The sequence below is a fragment of the Malus sylvestris genome, chromosome 12 (assembly GCF_916048215.2).
Source record: "Malus sylvestris chromosome 12, drMalSylv7.2, whole genome shotgun sequence".
NCBI classification, from domain to species: domain Eukaryota; kingdom Viridiplantae; phylum Streptophyta; class Magnoliopsida; order Rosales; family Rosaceae; genus Malus; species Malus sylvestris.
The window spans coordinates 26624104-26645195 of NC_062271.1; the positions used below are offsets into that span (position 1 = coordinate 26624104).

The window sequence follows — 21092 nt, forward strand, 5'->3', positions numbered from 1 at the left end:
TCATATTTGCCACCTCGATTAGCAAGATTCTGAGGTTTAGGATCCCATTTCTTTCCTTTTGATTTCCAATCCTTCTTTGGTTTAGAATTACCAAACGAGAGATTTTGTTGGGTTCCTTTTGAATTCAGATTCAGAGTACTGAAAACTCTTTCAATGGTACTCTCAGCATGCCTATCAAGGCGTTGTGCAAACCCTCTTAATGCTGCAATCACCTCTTGTACCTCAATAGTTTCAATATCCTTGGTTTGTTCAATTACATAACAAACAGGATCAAACTCCTTAGTTAAGCTTATGAGCAATTTCTGAACTAATCGTTCTCTGGGTAAATCTTCCCCATAACCCTTCATCTGATTTACCAACTCGAGAAGACGAGTGAGATACATAGACAGAGTTTCATCATCCTTCATCCTTGTGTACTCGAAATCACGGCGTAGACCCTGCAACTTGATGGATCTCACTTGCTTATCACCATGAAATTCCTGATGTAGGATATCCCAAGCACCCTTTGAGGTCTCTTCGTTTGAGATTCTGGGAAAGATGTCATCCGAGACAGCTCCTTGGATTATACCCAGTGCCTTAGCATCCTTCATTAGCTTGTCGCTCAGAGAAACTCTTTCTGACTCCGATGAGCCTTCATCTCCAATCTTCTTATCCTTCGATTCTGAAATTTCAAACCCCTTTTCAACTAAATCCCAGATTCCATGTGATTTGAAAATAGTTCTCATTCGAATCTTCCAAAATTCATAGTTGTCACCATTGAATATTGGAGCCCGAAGATCACTACCACCAGATCCAGCCATTTGAGACTTGAATCGACAAACTGAGTTGGAAATTTCACGTTGGATTTCCAAGCACAGCACTCACAGATCTTACGCCCCGATTCCAGATAGAACCTGTGCTCTAGATACCATGTTAAGTTTTTAGTAAGCTGATATATTCAGGAATTGGATTTTAAAGGAAGCTGAAAAGACAGAGAGGGTGAGAGGCAAGGTTTTTCACAACTGCAACTCTGTTACTATGCAGAGAGCAACATTTCATTCATATACATTCCTTTCTTTTACATCAGACATCATATCCGTTCAATTACATGAGTCAATGTGATTTTGACACATGGCAGAACAAAGCATATGAGCCATTGAAAAAGAGTCTTGATCTAAGACCATACACTTGGCATATGAGCACAAGTTATCACATCATAAAACAGCTACTCAATAGAACAAAGATAAAATAGATAAGTAAATCATTTACTAACTTGAAATTAGTAAGCAATTTACTTTTCAACAATCACTAGCTAAGTCACCAATCAAGGCATATGGAATATGACTAATTTAATTAAGAAGACCATGTGAGTCCCACTTTGATTGGTTGTTTATTTTTCTATCTTCTGATATGATATGTTTCTTGTCTTAGTAGAGTCATGTTTTGATCCATCTCTCATTTTTCTTAATTAAAATATTATCAAGTTTATATTAATTGCGCCTAAACCACATATATATGATAGTGCCTTATGACTATATGAGATACTAATTAATATGATTAGGTTTCTCTTTGGTGGTAGTGGTATAAAAGCTTATATGAATGAATTCCCGTAACCTAATACTGCTAATCATATAAGTGGAGAATATATATAGTTGATATATATTTCATGAACTAATACAAGCAAATGTAATTAATGCTAGTGACATGTATTAATTGGCAAAAGTTTTTTACATGCATCAACTGTTAAGAGTTGTCAGAGATTGCAATAAGACAGAGCCTAATATTCTTCTCCAGCTAGATATATTGTTTCTTAGCATAAGAATGTGAACATGATATTCCACACAAATAACGCCCCATATGATAAGAGCATCTTAGTAAAATAGGCCAATTTTTTATGTCATGTAGGCAAAAACATGCTCAACTGGGTGTAGTTAATTGGGTAGGCAAATTTTACCCACTTCAACACTGCCTACTTTCAACATTATAGGTAAATTGGGTTTAACGTCTCTATTTATAGTAGAGTATTTCATGTGGACGAAGAAGATAAAATTAAAATATAAAAGATGAAAAAAATAGTAAATAAAATTTTGTCTACTTAATCTATTACTTATTTTATTAGAGTAACACATTTCATAAAATAATTGTAATACATTTTTATTTGATTTGGCGTCATTGGAAAGTGCGTGAAGGATTTGAGCTTCTTCTCTACACTTCCATGGGGCCAGGAATACGTGCTGTATATTTTATTACCGTCATATCATCAAAAGATCAAAAAATATATATGTGTTCTTACAAGTTTTACCAAAAGAAATGGGAGTAGTGACGTCAGATTTGTGTAGTTGCTTCTGCTCAATGCGATCTGCCAAAGTCGGATGTACGTCAAACAACACAATCTTCGCCTCTGAGTTGGGCCAAACTGCTTTTCTGCAACTGGAAGCTTCCTTTTTCGGCGTTTAGCTTTTACAAGTGGCAAAGTGTAGAAGCCATTCCAGTTTTGACTAAAAAGTGGTTTTCAATTTTACTATTTTAGCGGGTTTCGGTTTTACGTTTACTTTGCGGCTTCTAGGGTTTCTTGCTTTTTACTGCCACAAGTGTAATTGATTAGGCTGTGTCGGATTTTTACAGCTAACTATGATTAGGAGAAAGATTAAGCGTAAAAAAATGTTGTAAATTTTGCCTTGTTTATAACCCAGGAAAGATTTGCTTTGCTTTTTTTAACATGGAATATTGATATGTATTTAATTAACTACATGATATTGATACGTATCCTTTTTAACTTATCTCTACGCTTTGGTATAAATTGAACCAATCAGAGGAGAATGAAAACATGAAAATTGATACCTTTTTTTTCATTTTTGCCTTTAATCATGTTTTCGGCTTTTGCTTATTATAGTATGTGGATTCTATGTCCAATCCCACCCAAAAGAATAGTAATTGTGCTGCAGAAATTGGCATATAGCGAAGCCCAATCCAGTACATACTAATAATTGGGTTCTAGCCCAAGCCTTGAAAAACAATTTCAGGGGAGGAGTTATAAGCATATACTAATGTGAGAGACCAAGTAATTAACATTTGTTATTCATCAGTTCAAATATGTATGAGATGGATAACCATATGAGTATGTACATCTATCTACATCTATCACAAAAATTGATCGCATATCGTATTGCAGATGAGTTCTGCCTCCATTACAGATGTGGTTTTTTATGTTCTCACCGCCGAACAAGTAGTTTGTGTTTGGGTTAAAACTTAAACTTTGGGCTCAAAAGGGAGTTGGCCCAAAAGGAGGAGAGAAGCCCGAAGCCTAGCCGAATCCCAGGAGGCAGAAGAGGCCCTTTTCTGACTAGGTGCAGACCATGTGAACCACTTGCTCACCTACCCAAAGACCAAGTGGTATAGACCAGCCAGCTAATCAGCCCAAAAGTACTTTACAATGGCAGTACAAGTAAATAGCTGATGAGTCACTACCCTTCAAGATGCATTCGAGCAGGATTACTGCTACAGGAGGCCAAGCCGAAGTGTCTATAAAAGAAGAAAGAGAAATCAGAGTTAAGGACACTCAATCAAACAAACAAATACAAGCACAAACTATGCTCAAAACCCTTTGTGATAGCTCTGCTACCTTGTCCTAAGCTTGTTGTAGTATCGATTTCTTTCTGTAAACTCATCTCCCTACCCCCCTTTCTAAAAGCTCAAACCCCTTGATAAACCACAAAGATAGGAAATTGCAAGACGATTAGCCTTACCCGACAAGGTTAAACCTTGCCTGACCCTCTTTGTTTTTGTCTTGTCATTCATTAGCCTAGCAATATGTTGTATACTTCCAGTTGTATTCAAGTTATTTCTCGTAAGATGACTATTAAAAGACTCTCTAAGTGCTGGAATCCGATTTGAATATGTCTTCATAGTTCAAACCAGATCTAAGTTCTAAGCTCTCGGGCATGTAAAATTGATCATTTAAAAGTCCTTGGCCTCAAGGCAGAAAAAAGAACCTTATGTGGACTTAACCCATCCACGACAAGCTTTGATAACAAGAAGTCCGAAGTTACTTGGGGCGCAAGTAATCGATTTATTTCTTAGTTTTATTTCTATTACATTATGATTATAGTAGAACGTTTGAGTATAGAAGGAATTCTGATGGGAAGCCTCAAGGCCTATATCTGAGGCCATACAAAGGCATCTATTTGTGTTCATTCTGCTCTACGGGTTCAGATAATCAGAAGTATAATGGTTATAACACTTCTGCAAACAATAAAACAGGCATCGTATATTCGAGTACTGGGTTAGTTCTTGATCGGAAGCCTCAAGGCCTACATCTAAGGCCCCACAAAGGCACCCGTCATAACTAACACGGTCGCTCGGGTATATGTGCAACTAAAATTCAACATCCATTTTACATCGGCCATGCTAAAGATAGCAGTGGCACGCCTGAGCACTTAAAAGTTAATCTTGATTGTGAGCCTTAAGGCCTACACCTAAGGCCCCACAAAGGCACAGTTCAAAGTTAACTATGTCCTTCTCTTGCAGCCTTGCTCGACAAGCCCGCCAGTAAAGCAGAAGCCCGACAGAAAGCATCAACCAGTGCCAACCTCTCGGGAAGCTGTGTGCTCGTCGGCTAGGAGACATTCCCGACGGAAATTCTAGCCACGAACAGTTTGATTCCATGTTCCGGCAACAACAACATTTTATAAACTGGTGGGTGTTGATAATTTGGAGAAAAGGAAAAAGGATAACTTGGACAGAATGTGGGAGAGAACTATCGTCAGTTGTAGCATGGCAAAAGTCAGGCCTATGCATAACCGACTTCCATAACCAAATGGATTACATATGCTTGGGATACTTGCATGCTTCTGAGACCCCATTTGCAAACCTCTCCGGCTTAAACTCATTAGCAACCTCAATTTATCCACGTCTTGCAAGCAATGATGCAGCTAATCAACATCCCTTCAGACCTCAACAATTTCAGCACGATTGTGTTCTTGCCATTCGGATTGTAATGCCAATAGCATTAAGGTCCAGGATGCTGCAAGTGCAGTGGTCTCATATCTGCAAAGTTGATAGTTCTACCATTGTCCAGAATAAAAATTGGTCTGTTTTATGGCTAGGCATTTCAGTGCTAGTAGTAGCATTTTATGTTGAATATATCATTCTAGCTCAACAATAGTTAGTTAGACAGTTGAGAATGTGGCTATATAAATTGTTGTCTCATAGTTGTAAATATTCATTCAATCAATACAATTCCTATTCTCTCTAAACACTCTCTCTCTCTCTAGAATCTCTCTTGTTTCTCTCTGCCTTCTTCCTCTTTCTCTGTACAAATCCTTCACCTTTGCAATGTAGTTAACATGGTATCAGAGCCACCAGGCTTACGCCTTGGATTCTGGTGGTTCCGGTTTTCATTAGTTTTCATCTTTTTCTAGTTTTTTTTTTTAATTTTCTACTCAAATTTTTCATAGAAATTTTGTCAAAGTTCTTCGGTGCTTCCGTGATTGTCCTGTCACTTCTTGGTTGATTTTTCGTTTGGGCTATGAAAAAAAAAAAAATTGTCGGTGATATTTGAATTTTTCATTTTCCATGCGTAGTCGGTGATTTCAGAAATAAAGTGCATCTGGGTTATCCTCAGAATTTGGTGCTGCTTCGTCGGAGTTCGGATTTTCCTCACGATATGGTTCTGCAACCTCGTGCATGGATCTTGATCCTTCAGGTCAAAATAGAAGTGCTGGGTTTGCTGGGTGCAAGCCATTGGTGGGTTTGAAGCATGTTCTCCCTCAGGAGATGCAGTTTTAATTACCAAAGATGATCTGGAAGGGTACCATGGAACTTACGACGACACTGCTCGGGTTCCATGCCTTTTCGCAATGTAAGCAGAAAGGTCTCACTCTCTGCTCTTTCTGCAGATTTTGGTATGGTTCTCTGCTTCTTCCTTTCATAATGTTTCACTGAACTTGCACTGGATTTGGGTATGGTTATTGAAGTTCTTGGAGTCTAGTTGTTGTTCAAGATTGAAGTTCTTATCAGGTTCTTAATTTTTGGTTTTCACAGTGCACATCATCTATTTGATTAAATGTTTCAGTAAGAAAATGTTTGATTTCTGATCGAAACAGAGGTGAATATCTTCGTTCATATCTTCTCTAGTTGGGGTACAGATTCAAGGTTCGCAGAATGTCAGGTTCTTTTATCTTGCACTCTATGTGTTTGATGGAATGTCGCAGTCAAAGTTCTTTGCTTCAAATTGCATAATTGTTAGAGGCCGATAGCCATAAGTGTTCAAATCATGAAAATTGTAGACAAATGAGGTGTTTGTTGGGATAGAGAGGCCGATAGCCATTTCCCTTTTATGACCCACTTCAGAAAGGCCGATAGCCAGAAGTGTGTGTAAGTTGTTTGTTTCCTCCACAAGGCCGATAGCCGGAGTGAAAAGTTATGTTTCAGATATTGTGTGTTACTCCTTAAAGGCCGATAGCCGGAGTAACGTTCTTGAATAGTTTTTGTTTGTCGTTATTGTGTGCAACTCCATTAAGGCCGATTGCCGGAGTGCAGTTCTTGTTCCCTTTCTTCATTAAAGGCCGATTGCCGAAGAGGGTTGTGTTTCTTGATTTCTGTGATTGTAAAGCTTGTTGTTTGATGACTGTGGATGCTGCTGAAGCATAGATTGTGTTGACTGATGAATGGGAGATTGTTGATTCTGTTGAATACTAGATGGATGTGATTTCACCATAGAAGTGGAGATTGGACAAGTTTTGGGATATATCCTTGCTGCTGTCATGGCTGTTGTGGAACTATCTGCTGCCACAGTTGGATATGATCTGACAGATGTAAACCTGAACCAGTTGGTTGAAAGGGTATTGGTAGCTACAGCGGTGAATCAGTTTGAGGGGCTGAAATTCTTTGGGACGTTGATTGATGAGTATGAAATAACACTGCTCTTGAGTAATTTTTCAATGCTTGCAGCCATGGAGGATTAATTGATGATGGGAGCAGGGCTAGGAGTACATCGACAAGAAGGATTTCATTGTTCTGCAGCATTCATTCAATCTCAACCTGGGGATCCCAGTTGAGATTGAGGGGGGATGTTGAATATATCATTCTAGCTCAACAATAGTTAGTTAGACAGTTGAGAATGTGGCTATATAAACTGTTGTCTCATAGTTGTAAATATTCATTCAATCAATACAATTCCTATTCTCTCTAAACACTCTCTCTCTCTAGAATCTCTCTTGTTTCTCTCTGCCTTCTTCCTCTTTCTCTGTACAAATCCTTCATCTTTGCAATGTAGTTAACACTTTCAAGTATCATTTGTAATAGATCCTTTTCAGATGCACCACCCAATTGGATTTTCTTTCGGCGATCCCTCGCTAATTTGAGCAACAAAGAATCCACCCTCTTTTCTTAAACTCCATACCTTTTTGTTTATTTCCCACCATACCGTACAACTCTTCACCATTTCTACTACCGCACATTAGGGAAAAGTTTAGTAATGCCCATCAACTTATGGCCTATGGGTTATGGTTATGGACTTCATCTAATGTACCTCTATCGACTTTCAATTTTGTTTTGATCTCCCTTGACATTTTAAAACGTGCTTCATATCAAGTCTTACTAAAAGTGGATTTCTCCTGAAAATCTAATTTACCAAATTTTTTTATGAATGTGCCTACTTGCACGTTTGAGGGGCCTCCTTGAACTTAAAGTTTACATATTTGATGGTAACTAGGGAAAAAATGGACAATTTCAAAAGATTACCCTACGAGGAAAAAAGAAACTGTGGGGCTCAAAACCAAATTGAAAGTCCAAGAGCAAATGAATTGTGTAAGGTTCAAAATTCACGAGGCATTACTAAAATTTAAGAAAAACTTTAGAATAGACGTGCATCATATATATAGTGAAAAGGGTACATTCTCTATGCCTTAACCTTGTCAAGGAAGAACCATCGACACTAAGATCTTGTTAGAAGCGTTTGTACAACAAAATATTCATGTGAACCAAACTAAAACCAATACTGAAACGAACACATATATACACGTTAAAAGCCAAAATTAATCAGGATATGGATGTTTGTTCAAATGAAGTTTTGCAGTGGGAAATTGCAGCCTGAATTGAGGTTTCTCTTGTATAAAGATATACCTTATTACTATGGTCATCACTTGTAAATCCTTGGTGAATTGGGGAAGACTTAATTGAACTTTGGCAGCTCCTTGTTCTTCTTTCTTTGCGACCAATGCCTGTGCTCATGCTAGTTCCTATTGTTTCTAAAACCCCTCTAACTGCGCTCAAGTTTGTCTCCAATAACACTCTGGACTTGTCACCTCCTCCTACTGCTTCTGAAGAGTTCTTGGTCCTGCTGCTTTTCCCTTGCTTCTTTGGAACCAACCATTGAAGAGTACTGCTACTACTCTCCTTCGATTTCTTGTTCTTGCATCGACAATTAATGTTTTGGGATTGATGAGGATCGTCATCGTCACAAGCAACTTGGCGGGGCTTTACAAATGAAGCTACCAGTGCTCCAAGATTCATGGCTCGGAACTTGAAGAGAAACTTCATGAGGCCACCGTTTATTGAGGTTTTGATGTTTGATGCTTTCCTTTTTTAATTTCATATGCAAACACATGCCATATAATAATTAGTCAAAGATATTAAATCTATGTATGATATTAGTTTTTGTTTTTTTAGTTAAATTATTTATCAAATATCATTCATTTTCCAGCGAAGACCTGGTGTTACGAACTCAAAGAAATTATAAAACTAACACCTTAACACGTATATAAAAACCTCTAAACTTCCAGATATAACTACTACAAATCATAGTTTACACATATATAGGCATATATATTATCTAGCTTCTTTTTACGATTAAGTTATTATTCACTTTTGCAAATCATATTTTGATACATATGCAGACAACAACAAAAAAATTTATATACACATATCAAAATAAGATTGACAAAAATGTAAGAACGCTTACTTTCAAGAAAAATGTTCAAGTATCGTAAGTCCTTGTAACACCATGTCCATATGCTATTATGATATGACTGTTACATAATATTATACTAACAAGTACATATATTATAGTTTTGGTGCATAATTTTCAACAAGACTAACTACTATTATAACAAAAACATGGTTTAGTTGTTTCTTAGTATAGCATACCTGCTACGTGCCAGGTCAGCGTCGTCTGCGGGGGTAGGCGACTCTGATGATGACCGGAGACCAAACAGCAGCGTGTTGACTAGCCGGTTGACTCTGGGTAATCTTCCTTTTGCGCTAGTACTTCTGCGGAGCCTTGAAGGCTCATCCAATCCTATCGGATTCCTACAGCTGCCTTCCATGGAAGAAGAGCTCAGAGGGCAAGAATATGACACCGTTGGCGACGACGGAATCTGGTTTACTGGGTGATCAGCTGCCTCAGAGTCGTGATTGGGAGGGAGGTTGGTGGCGGAGAGCTCCGGGAGAAGACTAGACGAAAACGATATGCGCAAGTAATCCGCACGGTCTAGTCCTCCACGACCAAGATCTTCATCCTCCTCCTCATCATCCTCTTGGCTTGATGGTTTAGGGTGATCATGGTGATGGTCAAGTTCTATTTCGATGTAAGATTCATCGTCTTCGTCGTCGTCGTTGGTGAAATGTGAGAGGGAAGAAAAGTTCAAGTCAGACTCGGAGCAGCTGAAGGAGAAACTTCCTCCACGGTTCATGCTTTCCATCGCATGTAGCTGCTAGCTAAGGTCAAACGTTACGTACAATATATATACATATATAATAATTATATATATTGGGATCACGGATCATATATATAGAAGAATAATATCAGCATAGAGATCTATATATATATATATATATATATATATATATATATATATATGATCTATTGCATGTGCATGGCGAAGCCAAAGAGAGAGGAGGTTGGAAAGTCTCACTCCCAAATCCACAAATTAAGCAAGGAAATAAAATTTACAAGTAATTAAGAAGGGTCCAAATAAGGAGAGATTTTTTAGTGTGACCGTCACACGAGATGGTACACCATGTGTCCTTATATAAATGGTGAGTTATGCGTGTTAAAAGGTTAATAACTTAAAAATTAAAATTTTCCACCACTTGCGTAAAAACACGTGGTGTACCATCCGTGTTCCCGTCACAATTAAAATTTTCTCCCAAATAAGTAGAGTAAATTATAACTATGGTCCCTTAACTTTAACTCAATTGGAGTAATAGTCCCTTAACTAAAAATCAATTACTATTGATCCCTCAACTCATCAAAACGTGTAGCTATAGTCCCTCAACTTTAATTCAAATGGAGAAATTGTCCCTTAACTTTAACCCAATTGTAGCAATGGTCTTTCCAACATAACTCGCTTTAACAAAAGTTTTGACGTAGTTGACAAAAATGACAATAATTACACATTTTGATGAGTTGAGAGACCCTAATTGTATAAATGATCATTCCAACATAACTTATTTTGACAAAATTTTGATGAAAATGATTATATCTACATATTTTGATAAATTGAGGAACCAATGGTAATGAATTTTTAGTTGAATGACTATTGCTTCAATTTGATAAAAGTTTAGAGACCATTGCTACAATTTACTCAAATATATGTACACTAGTGCTATAGCCGGTCACATTTTACAAGTCATCGACGTGGACCGTCCAATTTCTTGTTTAATTTTGAAAATTCAAACCCATGCATATACCAGAAAACGATTGGCGAGTGGTCCAAAAGTTGGTTGATTGTGATCAGTAGATCGATCAGAACCTGACGAATCAATCCACAAATTCATGCAAGTTTAAGTTCTTAGCCCTTGAATTGCTCCTAAAGATTTTAGGTTGTTGTTCACGAGAGATTATGAAAACTACGATGACACCACTTTTTGGTTCGTCAAATAAATGACATAAGAAGAAACCGATTGGAAGCTTTTCTAATCCAACCTGGATTGTCTATCCTCCCCGTCCCATACTATTTTCATTCTCTCATATTTATGTGATCACGATTAAACCACGTTAATATTTTATATTGATTTTTTTTATAGAAATAATAAGACAAAAAGTAGTGGGAATATAAAATATTGACGTGACTTAACAGTAACCACATAAATAAGAGGGGATGAAAAATGTATAGGATGGGGATGGGGGATGGCAGACAATCCAGATCTTTTCTAATCATGGTTATAAGAAATCTTGAGCAGCTTTCGAAATTTGAGCCAAGTAGCCCTATGGGACCACACAATGTCCACCAATTGAGATTACAACTTCATATTGAAAGCCATTTATTTTGGATAATGTTAAGGAAACTATATTTGTTGACAAAATTAGTAAATTAAATGATATGTCACCAATAAGAATAAACACGTTTATCAACGTTTAAATAATAATCCAATCATCAACTTTCATATCATTTAATCTACAAAATTTTGTTTATAAATTTAGTCTATCTAACATTACCCATTTATTTTCTTGTATGTCCTCTGTAGTTCATTTATTTAAAAAAAAATCAATCAAACTAGAGAATGTTTAGTCATTTATATTTTCGAATAAATGAAAGGTTTATCATGAAGTGGATGTACATGAATGACTAAAACGATTTCTAATTTAATTTTTTTTTAAATATGATCTTTAAATAATAATTAATCAATTTGTATGATAAAATATGCTAATCGTAGTAGATGAACAAAGTGGCGTACCCATGAAGTGGATGTAAGTATAATCCCAATACAAAATCTTGGTTATATATAAGATGGAAATCTATGGATAATGCTCGTGTTTCTCCACGGGGATTTTACTTGTTCTCCCCGCTTTATTTAATGTTAAAAAAATGAATAGTTTAGATTATTATGTTCGTAGAATAAAGACGCGTTAATCATAAACAAACACAAGTATTTTTCAAAATGGATTTGGATCCCATCCGGATCCAAATTGTGGAGATCCTAGGGTTCTTTATATCTTAATCATTTATCGTGCATCATACGGTCAAAAATCATTTGACTTTTTTATTTATTTAAAATTAAACACAAATTGTACCTGATGAAAACTGACCGAAGAATATATGATGAACGGGAGATAATCCTCTTCCTTCCAAATCGTATTGTATTAATTTGTATTATTGCCTTGTACATTTATATCTTGCTTACACATGGCGCGCCCTTTCTCCAATCTAAAAACTCAGCGTCTTGTCGTCCTTAATCTTAAAGGACAAGGATTGTCTACCCTCCCGTGTCCTCCTGTTTGTGTGGTTACAGTTAAGTCACGTCAACATTTTATATTACTATTCATTTTTGTCTTATTATCTCTATAAAAAAATAATATAAAATGTTGACGTGGCTTAACCGTGACCACACAAAACAGGAGGGCAGACAATTCTTGTCCAATCTTATAAGTTTCATAAGCAGCCAGCAATGACGACTGAATGCATTATCAAGTGTATTTTGTAATGAATTAATATTAACGATGAAAACGGCATTTAAACAACAATTTTGGACCTACAATATTATTTAGTCTAAGATTTATCTAATCTAATTAAAACGAAATTAATTAACCCCTTGATTCGAGGATTTTATCATCCAAATATATTTGTATGTACCTGTGTGTGAAATAATGGTTGGAACAAATTCCGGAGTCGACCAATTGGCATACAATCCTGAGAGAAAATATGACCTTGCGATTGCATCATAATATATTATTCCTCAAAGTAAGGAGTTGCGATTGGTATTTAACAGACAGGTGACATTCTATTGTCACAGGGAGCAAAAATTCTGGAAGGACAAGGAGATACAAAAAGGGGAGAAAATTTTCAGTGAGTTGAAAACATGGTTCGGTATATTAAGTGTCATTATACAATTGTTTGAATTTCTTTTTTCAAGTTTACAATCAATTGTATTATTACATTTAGTGTATGAAGTCGTGTTTCCCGGCACATTGAAAAAAAATCTCTCCAAAACAGGAGGTGTAGCCATGTGTGACAAGTCAGTTATGTTACAGCCAAGGGATATATATCCATGGAATCAGTAGTCAAAGATTGGTAGGGAGTACGCTTGGGTGCAGCAGGTTCACCATCATCGTATTAACTTTGGTAATTAATATGAAGTTATGAGTAAGACTCTTCTTAGTTCTCACGTGGCCTTTTATTAGTGATTCCGAACGTCACAACGGTGGTAAACATGTTCTAAGACTCTTTCCGCGACTTTGTGTTAGTGATTCAGAATGTCACAACGGTATTTAATTTACAAAATTTTATCAACAAATTTAGTCTCTCTAGCATTACCTTTCATTTTAGTGATCAAACCACCTTTCACTTACATGGAAGTTTCCGTGCATTCATATAAAAAGAAAATGAATTGTTTAAGTTGCAACTAACATTTGTTGACTTGATTTTTTAATTGATCTATTAGACAAGAGATTTTTCAGTGTGTCTAGAACATGAAGCATAACACATGTCATTATATAATTGGTGGAACACTTGTGAAAAAAAATTATTTCCTCCAATTGTATAACAACATGTGGCGTAGCACCCCTATACTGGACAGGCTAAAAAAGATAATGCTAGGGAGATCAAATTTTTAAACCAAATTTACAAACTAAATGATATGTCACCAATGAGAATAAGCATGTTAATCAACATTTTAAATAATAATCCAATAATCCATATCCACATTATTTGATTTGCAAAATTTTGGTTAATTTGGTCGCCCTAATATTTGACACACCCCGTCTCGAAGGAGGGCATGATGGCCGTCACGTGAGAGTGACGTAACCATTTACACAGTTCGGAAGCTTTAAAAATACAATTACTAAGATGAAACACCCGAGGGTGAGAGAGAGACTGAGAAAGTCGTGAGGAAGGAGAGAGAGAGAGTTCCGTGAGAGAGAGAGGGTACGGGAGTGAGAGAGAAATGATAGGGTTGTGTGGTCCAAAATTGTACACCCAATCAAAACCAATTATCTCCTCACCTGCAAATGGTTCCAAATTAATAGGAACTTATCTATTTGGTCCACTTCCATAATTTTAACCACACACACTTACCACGAAAAATTCAACGTCCAAGGGCAACATCGTCTTTTCACGCCATCCGTAATTTATTTTTGGGACGGGCTGTCACAATCTACCCACCTTATAAAATTTCTTCCTCGAAATTTCATATAATCATAATCCACTAATAAACATACAATAATCTGGGATACATTTCTCTCATCCGATTCTCTGTCTCCCACGTAACTTTTTTCGCTGAATGATTCCTCCATAAAACTTTCACCAACCTCAATGCTTTGTTCCTCATAACCTTATCTTTCCAATCCAAGATAATGGCTGGTTCCTCATCATATGTCAAATCCGGATTAATCTCTAGCGGTTGAGGAGGGATCACATGAGAAGGATCAGCAATATAACGTCGAAGCATAGAGATGTGGAACACATTATGGACCTTAGACAACTCCGGAGGCAACTCCAACCGGTAGGCAACTTCACCAATTCTTTCAGTGATCTCATAAGGTCCAATGTATCTCGGACTTAGCTTTCCTCTTTTTCCAAATCGTACCACACCTCTCCAAGGTGACAATTTCAAAAATACCCAATCTCCTGCATTACACGTCCGGTTAGTGGCATGATTGTCTACTAAGCTCTTCAGCCGATCCTGGCTCACTTCCAGGTTAGACTTAATTACTTGAATATTTTGAGTAGTCTCATCTACAATCTCTGGGCCTTCTAACACTCTTTCACCAACCTCAGACCAACACAATGGCGTACGACACGCCCTACCATAAAGTGCCTCAAATGGTGAACCAATGCTCGAATGAAAATTATTATTATAGGCAAATTCCATCAAATCTATGCGATCATGCCAAGAATCACCAACCGCAACACTGAAGATCTCAACATATCCTCCAACGTCTGAATAGTCCTCTCTAATTGTCCATCTGTCTGAGGATGATAAGCAGTACTGTAAAGCAATTTCATACCAAGGGTTTCCTAAAAAGCTATCCAAAACTTAGAAGTAAACCTTGGATATCGACCAGAAATAATGTTCACTGGAACTCCATGATACTTCACACTCTTTGTGATGAACAACTTAGTCAATTTATTCAAATGATAGTTTTCTCTCACTGGAATGAAGTGTGCTGACTTGGTAAGCCGATCTACAATCACCCAACGCCATCAAAATCCATTCTGAGTACGTGGAAGCTTATACCCAAAATCCATAGTTATATTTTCCCATTTCCACTGAGGAACGGGAAGTGGTTGTACCCGATCAAAAGGCTTCTTTCTTTCAGCTTTGACTTGCTGACAACAATACATCTACTTACATACTCTGCAATTTCCCTCTTCATACCCGGCCAATAATAAAATGGACGAATGGTATGATACATCTTGGTTCCTCCTGGGTGCATCGCATAAGCCGAACAATGTGCTTCATCCAAAATTACTTTCTTTAATTCCATATCAATAAGTACATACATCTTGTTCTCTTACATACGCATGTCATCTGATTCTCTAACCCTGAGGTCTTCTTTTTCTCGTCGTTCCTTGCTTTAAATAAATTCTTGAATTTCTTCGTCAAACGCTTGAGTCTCGAGTACGACCTACCAAATAGGCCTAACTTGAAATTTAGCAAGTACGTTTTCTTTTCGATCTCCCATTCCCAACTTTACTCCAGTAGATCTTAAATCCACAAGAAGATGAACATGGCAATCGTACCAAGCATTAATTCTTGCTGGGGTCTTCCTACTAAAAGCATTGGCCAACATTTGCACAATCACTCTGGTCGTGCAATCATAATCACTAAGCAACTCAATCCACCTTCGTTGCCTAAGATTAAGATACCTCTAAATAAACAGATATTGGATACTCTTTTGATTCGTAAAAATCTTACACTTTTCTTCCCATAAAGACAATGTCTCCAAATCTTCAAAGCAAAAGATGATAGCCGCCAATTCCAAATCACAAGTAGGGTAATTCATCCCATGAGATCTCAATGGCCGTGAAGCATAGGCAATCATCCTACCATGTTGCATCAACACGCATCCAAGAACATTCAAAGAAGTATCACTATAGACCACATAATTACCACTATCGTCTGGGGGTGCGAAAACAGATGCATGAGTGAGGGAATATTTTACTTGCTGAAGCTTTACTCACAATTTTTTTTTTTTTTTCATCCCACTCAAACTTAACCTCTTTTCTCATCAATCTCGCCAAGGGCAAAGCAATGATTGAAAAATCTTGGACGAACTATCAATAATAACCTGGTAAGCCGAGAAACTCTGAATCTCAGTCACGGTTCACAATTGTTGCAAATTCTCAATCGCTGCTACCCTTTTAAGAATCCACTTGAATACCTTAAGTATATAAAATATGTCTAAAAAAAATGCCACTTGATTCGTCCAAAATTGACATTTGTCAAACTTTGCATACAACCAATGTTCCCTCAAACATTGCAACACCAAGTCAAACTGATTAGCATGCTTTACTTTCACTTAAGAGTATATCAGACTTCAACTCTTTCCTAGGAAACACATAGGCACCTCTAATCTGATCAAACAATCATCAGTGCGCGGCAATGGATAACGGTTCTTACTCGTTACCCGATTCAATTACCTAATGTCCATACATATTCTTAAGGTCCCATCTTTCTTCCTTATAAACAAAGTTGGGGTTTTCCAAAGTAACGTGCCAGGTTGACTGAAATCTTTATCAACCAATTCCTGTGACTGAATTTTCAATTCCTTTAACTTTGTAGGAACCAATCTATAGCATAAAGTATGTACTTGGAGACAATTCAATAGTGAACACCACATCTCTGTCTGATGGCAATCTATGTAAATCATTCCGGAAACACATCAGGGAAATGTCTACCACTCGTACGTCATCCATAATACTAGGAGTACGATCCTGCAACCCACATGAGTTAGGTATCATTGGCAACCTTTTTTATAATAATTTCTTTGCTCTCACAACAAAAATAACGGCATGCCTCACTCCACTTTGCTTAATCATAAAAGTAACCTTTGATAATCCAAAACAATGGAAAGTAACTGATTTCCCGTAGCAATCCATATTGGCATGATTAATGTAACCAATCTGTGCCTAAAATCACATCGAAATCCACAATGTCTAAGGGATGCGATTCGCTGGCATAACTACTTCTTCCACCATCACTGGACACCCTAAATAATCATAACTGACATAGAATGACCTACCTGCTTACTTACTTAACGAATCCAACAAATAAGTTATGGGTATTACGGTCTGCAGCCCGCAATAACGATAACTCAATGTCGTCTCGATAAGTAAGCAACAATTCTTAAGGGTGCAATATTATCATCTTGCTCTTCATAAAAAAAAATACATATACACTCCTCGATCGTGCTCATTCACTACTTCCTTTGGCAACATCGTCAATAATAAGAATTATATCAGCCGGAGTCAGCTAGAATGACCTGTACGGCTGAGTCTGCAGCTCGACCATCCATACTAGCGCATAAGTCGGAGTCATATATAGTGACATGTACGACTTACTCATCAATTTTCCAAGTAATATGTCGAGGAAGACTGCTGGGTAACAACTGATCCCAGGGACAATTCATACATCTATGTCTCATCTAACCACATGAACACATTCACGACTTCCCACACTCTCCAAAGTGCCTAATATTGTACCTACGGTACAAAGATACATTTCCTCTACCAGAGTCACCTTGTCTCTGAAATCTGGGATCACTGGAAAATCTATCACTTCGCCTCTGACCAGTGGCACTAAAACCTCAGCTGGGAAAATTAGCTTTAGTTTCACTTCTTTTGAAGCTCTGAGTCTTCCGAGGTCTTTGATATGACGGATCTTTAACTTTATCGTCTTTATTCTGATTCTCATTCTTTTCTTATTCCTCTTTACTCACGCTGATCATGTTCTCAGAGTCCTCAATGTTCAACAACATCTCGTAAACTCCTGGTAAAAAGTACAATGGATAGTGGTCGCCAAAGAATGCCACTTATTCTTATTATCCAACCAAAAACGACATAACACCTCGATCGGATTAGCAACTACATCCGAATGGAAACAAGGCAAGTCTGTAAACTCTCTATATTAATATGCCGGAGGAATGAACTTTTTCTTAAACCATTCTTTAAACGACTTCCAAACAGCTGTCCTTCCGATAACATCGGATAACATTCCTATCTCTATCAGAATGCAGATTCAACACTCAGAAATTTGGTAGTCATCTCGACCCACCTGTCAGGAGGAAGATTCCCTTGACTTTGCACAATCCGAAACGTCTTTCCTAAATGATTAAGCCATCACGCTACTCCCTTAGGTTCTTCACTTCCATAAAGTGATTCAAATTCAACTTATAACCAGTGTCAAAAGGTTCATTTAGATAATGGACTGAATCACAATAGCAATAGTTTCCCCTAAACTACAATATCAGGGAAACTAGGCTCATCCTAACTACGTGGCTCGCTACAAGGCGGTATAGTTCTGACAGAAGACACTCAGAAATTCTCAAGATGTCCAGAATTGCAACCTAGGCTTTGATACCAACTGACACACCCTGTCCCGAAGGAAGGCATGCTAGCCGTCACGTGAGAGTGACGTAACCATTTACACATTTCGGAAGCTTTAAAAATACAATTACTAAGATGAAACACCCGAGGGTGAGAGAGAGACTGAGAAAGTCGTGAGGAAGGAGAGAGAGAGAGTTCTGTGAGAGAGAGAGAGTACGGGAGTGAGAGAGAAATGATAGGGTTGTGTGGTCCAAAATTGTACACCCAATCAAAACCAATTATCTCCTCACTTGCAAATGGTTCCAAATTAATAGGAACTTATCTATTTGGTCCACTTCCATAATTTTAACCACACACACTTACCACGAAAAATTCAACGTCCAAGGGCAACATCGTCTTTTCACGCCATCCGTAATTTATTTCTAGGATGGGCTGTCACAATATTACCCCTCTAAAAAATTTCTCATACAATATAAATTAATTAAGAGTTGACATAATAATTGGTTGTAGTTTACAATTCTCGAGATTCAAACTTAAGAATTCTCACTTACAAATAAAGAGTAATACAATTAGACTGTAATATTAAGTAGTGCAACGAATGTAATAATTTTTCCCGAGCTCAAATTAATGACACATACGTTTTTCTATTCCAACATTTCACTCTTCAATTGGCACGTGTATTTCACCATATGACTTCTTTTTTCTTTCTTTCTTTTTTTTTTTGCAAAAAAAAAAGGACAATTTGTGGCAAACCACGATTATCCACCTCTTCTGGGCCAAGAGAAGCTATGAAGAATTTTACCTTGCCCGCCACAGTCAAGCAAACTCACCAACTCAAAATGTCACTATATGACACTTAAAAACTATCTATTTAATATGTTAAAAAATTGGGAGCTATTTTTTCTAGATATATTAATTGATCTAACTTGCATTGAATTTACGGATAACATAAAAAATTATAAAAAAAAAAACAAACGAAAAAGAGAGCTAGCATCCTCCTTAAAGTTCATCATGCATGTACATACATGAGAGATTTTTTAATGCACCCAAAATACAGACCTATGTTATAAGTGGATGGACACTTAAAAAAAAGTCATCAGAGATTGAGCACAATAGCCAATAATAATACCAATTAGGATACACCCTAATTACTAACTAAAAAAATCAAAGCGGAGTACTTATTAATTAACATATATCACAAGCAAATGCATGTTGCATATCAAATATCGATTTGATTAAGAACTTTCAAGAGCTGGGAACAAGAACAGTGCGCATCATGTTCTTAAACTCGAACAAGTCAACGAGGCCGTCGTGGTTCTGGTCAACGGAGGTAATCATCTTCTCAACTCTATCGATCTCGTTGCCTTCCTGGAATCCGAGCTTGGCAAGCACCACCTGCAACTCTTTAGCCGATATGTACCCGTCGCCGTCCTCATCAAACACCTTGAACGCCTCCGAAAGATCAGACTCCTCCTGCGACAACATACTCTCCTTGTCGCATGCAGCTGGTGATGCTGCCTCAGCAGCGGCAGCGACAGCTTCTTCATCGCCGTTGTTATTGTCCAAATAGGTGTCATAGAGGGATTGGTGGAGAGAGACGAAGTCGTCGAAGTTGAGGCCGTCGTTTGAGGGTTGGATGAAGGATTTTATCGTGGAACGGAGGTCGGAGATTTCAGTGTCCAACCCGAGAAGGGCTAGGGCTTGGCTAATCTCGTGGACGCTGATGAAGCCGTCATTGTTCTTGTCGTACATATCGAAGATGCGGCGGAGCCGGAGAGAGTTGAGACTTGAGCAGCGGAGGCGAAACGACCGCGAAGGCCGTTTTAACGAAGGAACGCCAGTCCCTGAAACTGTAGAGGCCATAGTTAACTGAGTAATTAACTATGTAGTAATCCGTAGATAACTACGATGATGACGACAACTCCAACGATGGCGACGAAGAGGATGCAGAGAACAAAATGTACAAGAGAAGTTTGGTATGGTGGTGGGATGAATAAGTGGTGCTTTATTATTATAGAGGGATGGTGAGCATTTGGCGGTCGTTTTGGGAAGTCTTTGTTATGAATTTTCGGGTTATTTTAGTTGATGTGTTTGTTTGGACTTTGTAAATTTGTACTATTACATGAATTTTCCGTTGCCAGTGACTAATTCTCGGTACAACTTCAAGTTATTTGCCATTGCATTTACATGGTAGAACAAACAACTGCGTAACAAATTCTCCAGCTAAAAGTCGGTCGTCGTTGACCCAAAGAAAAAAATAAAAGTTGGTAGTCGACTACCAATAAAATTTTAAAATGAAAAGAAAATTCATCAGTTTCTTGAAAACTCGCTTTGAATATGAAATTTTGAGTGTTTAAATCGACTTTCTTAGTTAGACTTTTTTATTTTCATTTTATTATGTTTCACAATGATAGAAATTGTTTACTTTTTAGTTTACACTTTAAATATATAACCAAATAAAAAACTTTTAACTGTTCAATTAAAATGATCAAAATCTTCTTATTTAACTGAGTAACATAGTTTATCTATTTTATTTACAGAATAATTGTGGACGACAAAACAATTATAAATTTATTTGAATTTTAACGCAATCAATCTTTAGATACCAATCTAATAAATAAATTA

At 37.3% G+C, this 21092-nt stretch overlaps 2 protein-coding genes across 2 annotated transcripts; both read right to left on the bottom strand.

Moving 5' to 3' along the window:
* Nucleotides 1–7833: 7833 nt before the first annotated feature.
* Nucleotides 7834–9729, bottom strand: LOC126593834 (uncharacterized). Its single transcript, XM_050259972.1, has 2 exons — nucleotides 9127–9729; nucleotides 7834–8560 (listed from the first exon to the last, which is right to left on the bottom strand). The coding sequence occupies exons 1-2, from the start codon at nucleotides 9678–9680 to the stop codon at nucleotides 8020–8022; spliced, it is 1095 nt and encodes a 364-aa protein (XP_050115929.1). The 5' UTR covers nucleotides 9681–9729; the 3' UTR covers nucleotides 7834–8019.
* A 9711-nt stretch (nucleotides 9730–19440) lies between these two features.
* LOC126593835 (calcium-binding protein CML42-like) lies at nucleotides 19441–20540 on the bottom strand. Its single transcript, XM_050259974.1, has one exon. It carries the CDS (start codon nucleotides 20328–20330, stop codon nucleotides 19713–19715), a length of 618 nt encoding a protein of 205 aa, XP_050115931.1. The 5' UTR covers nucleotides 20331–20540; the 3' UTR covers nucleotides 19441–19712.
* Nucleotides 20541–21092: the final 552 nt, after the last annotated feature.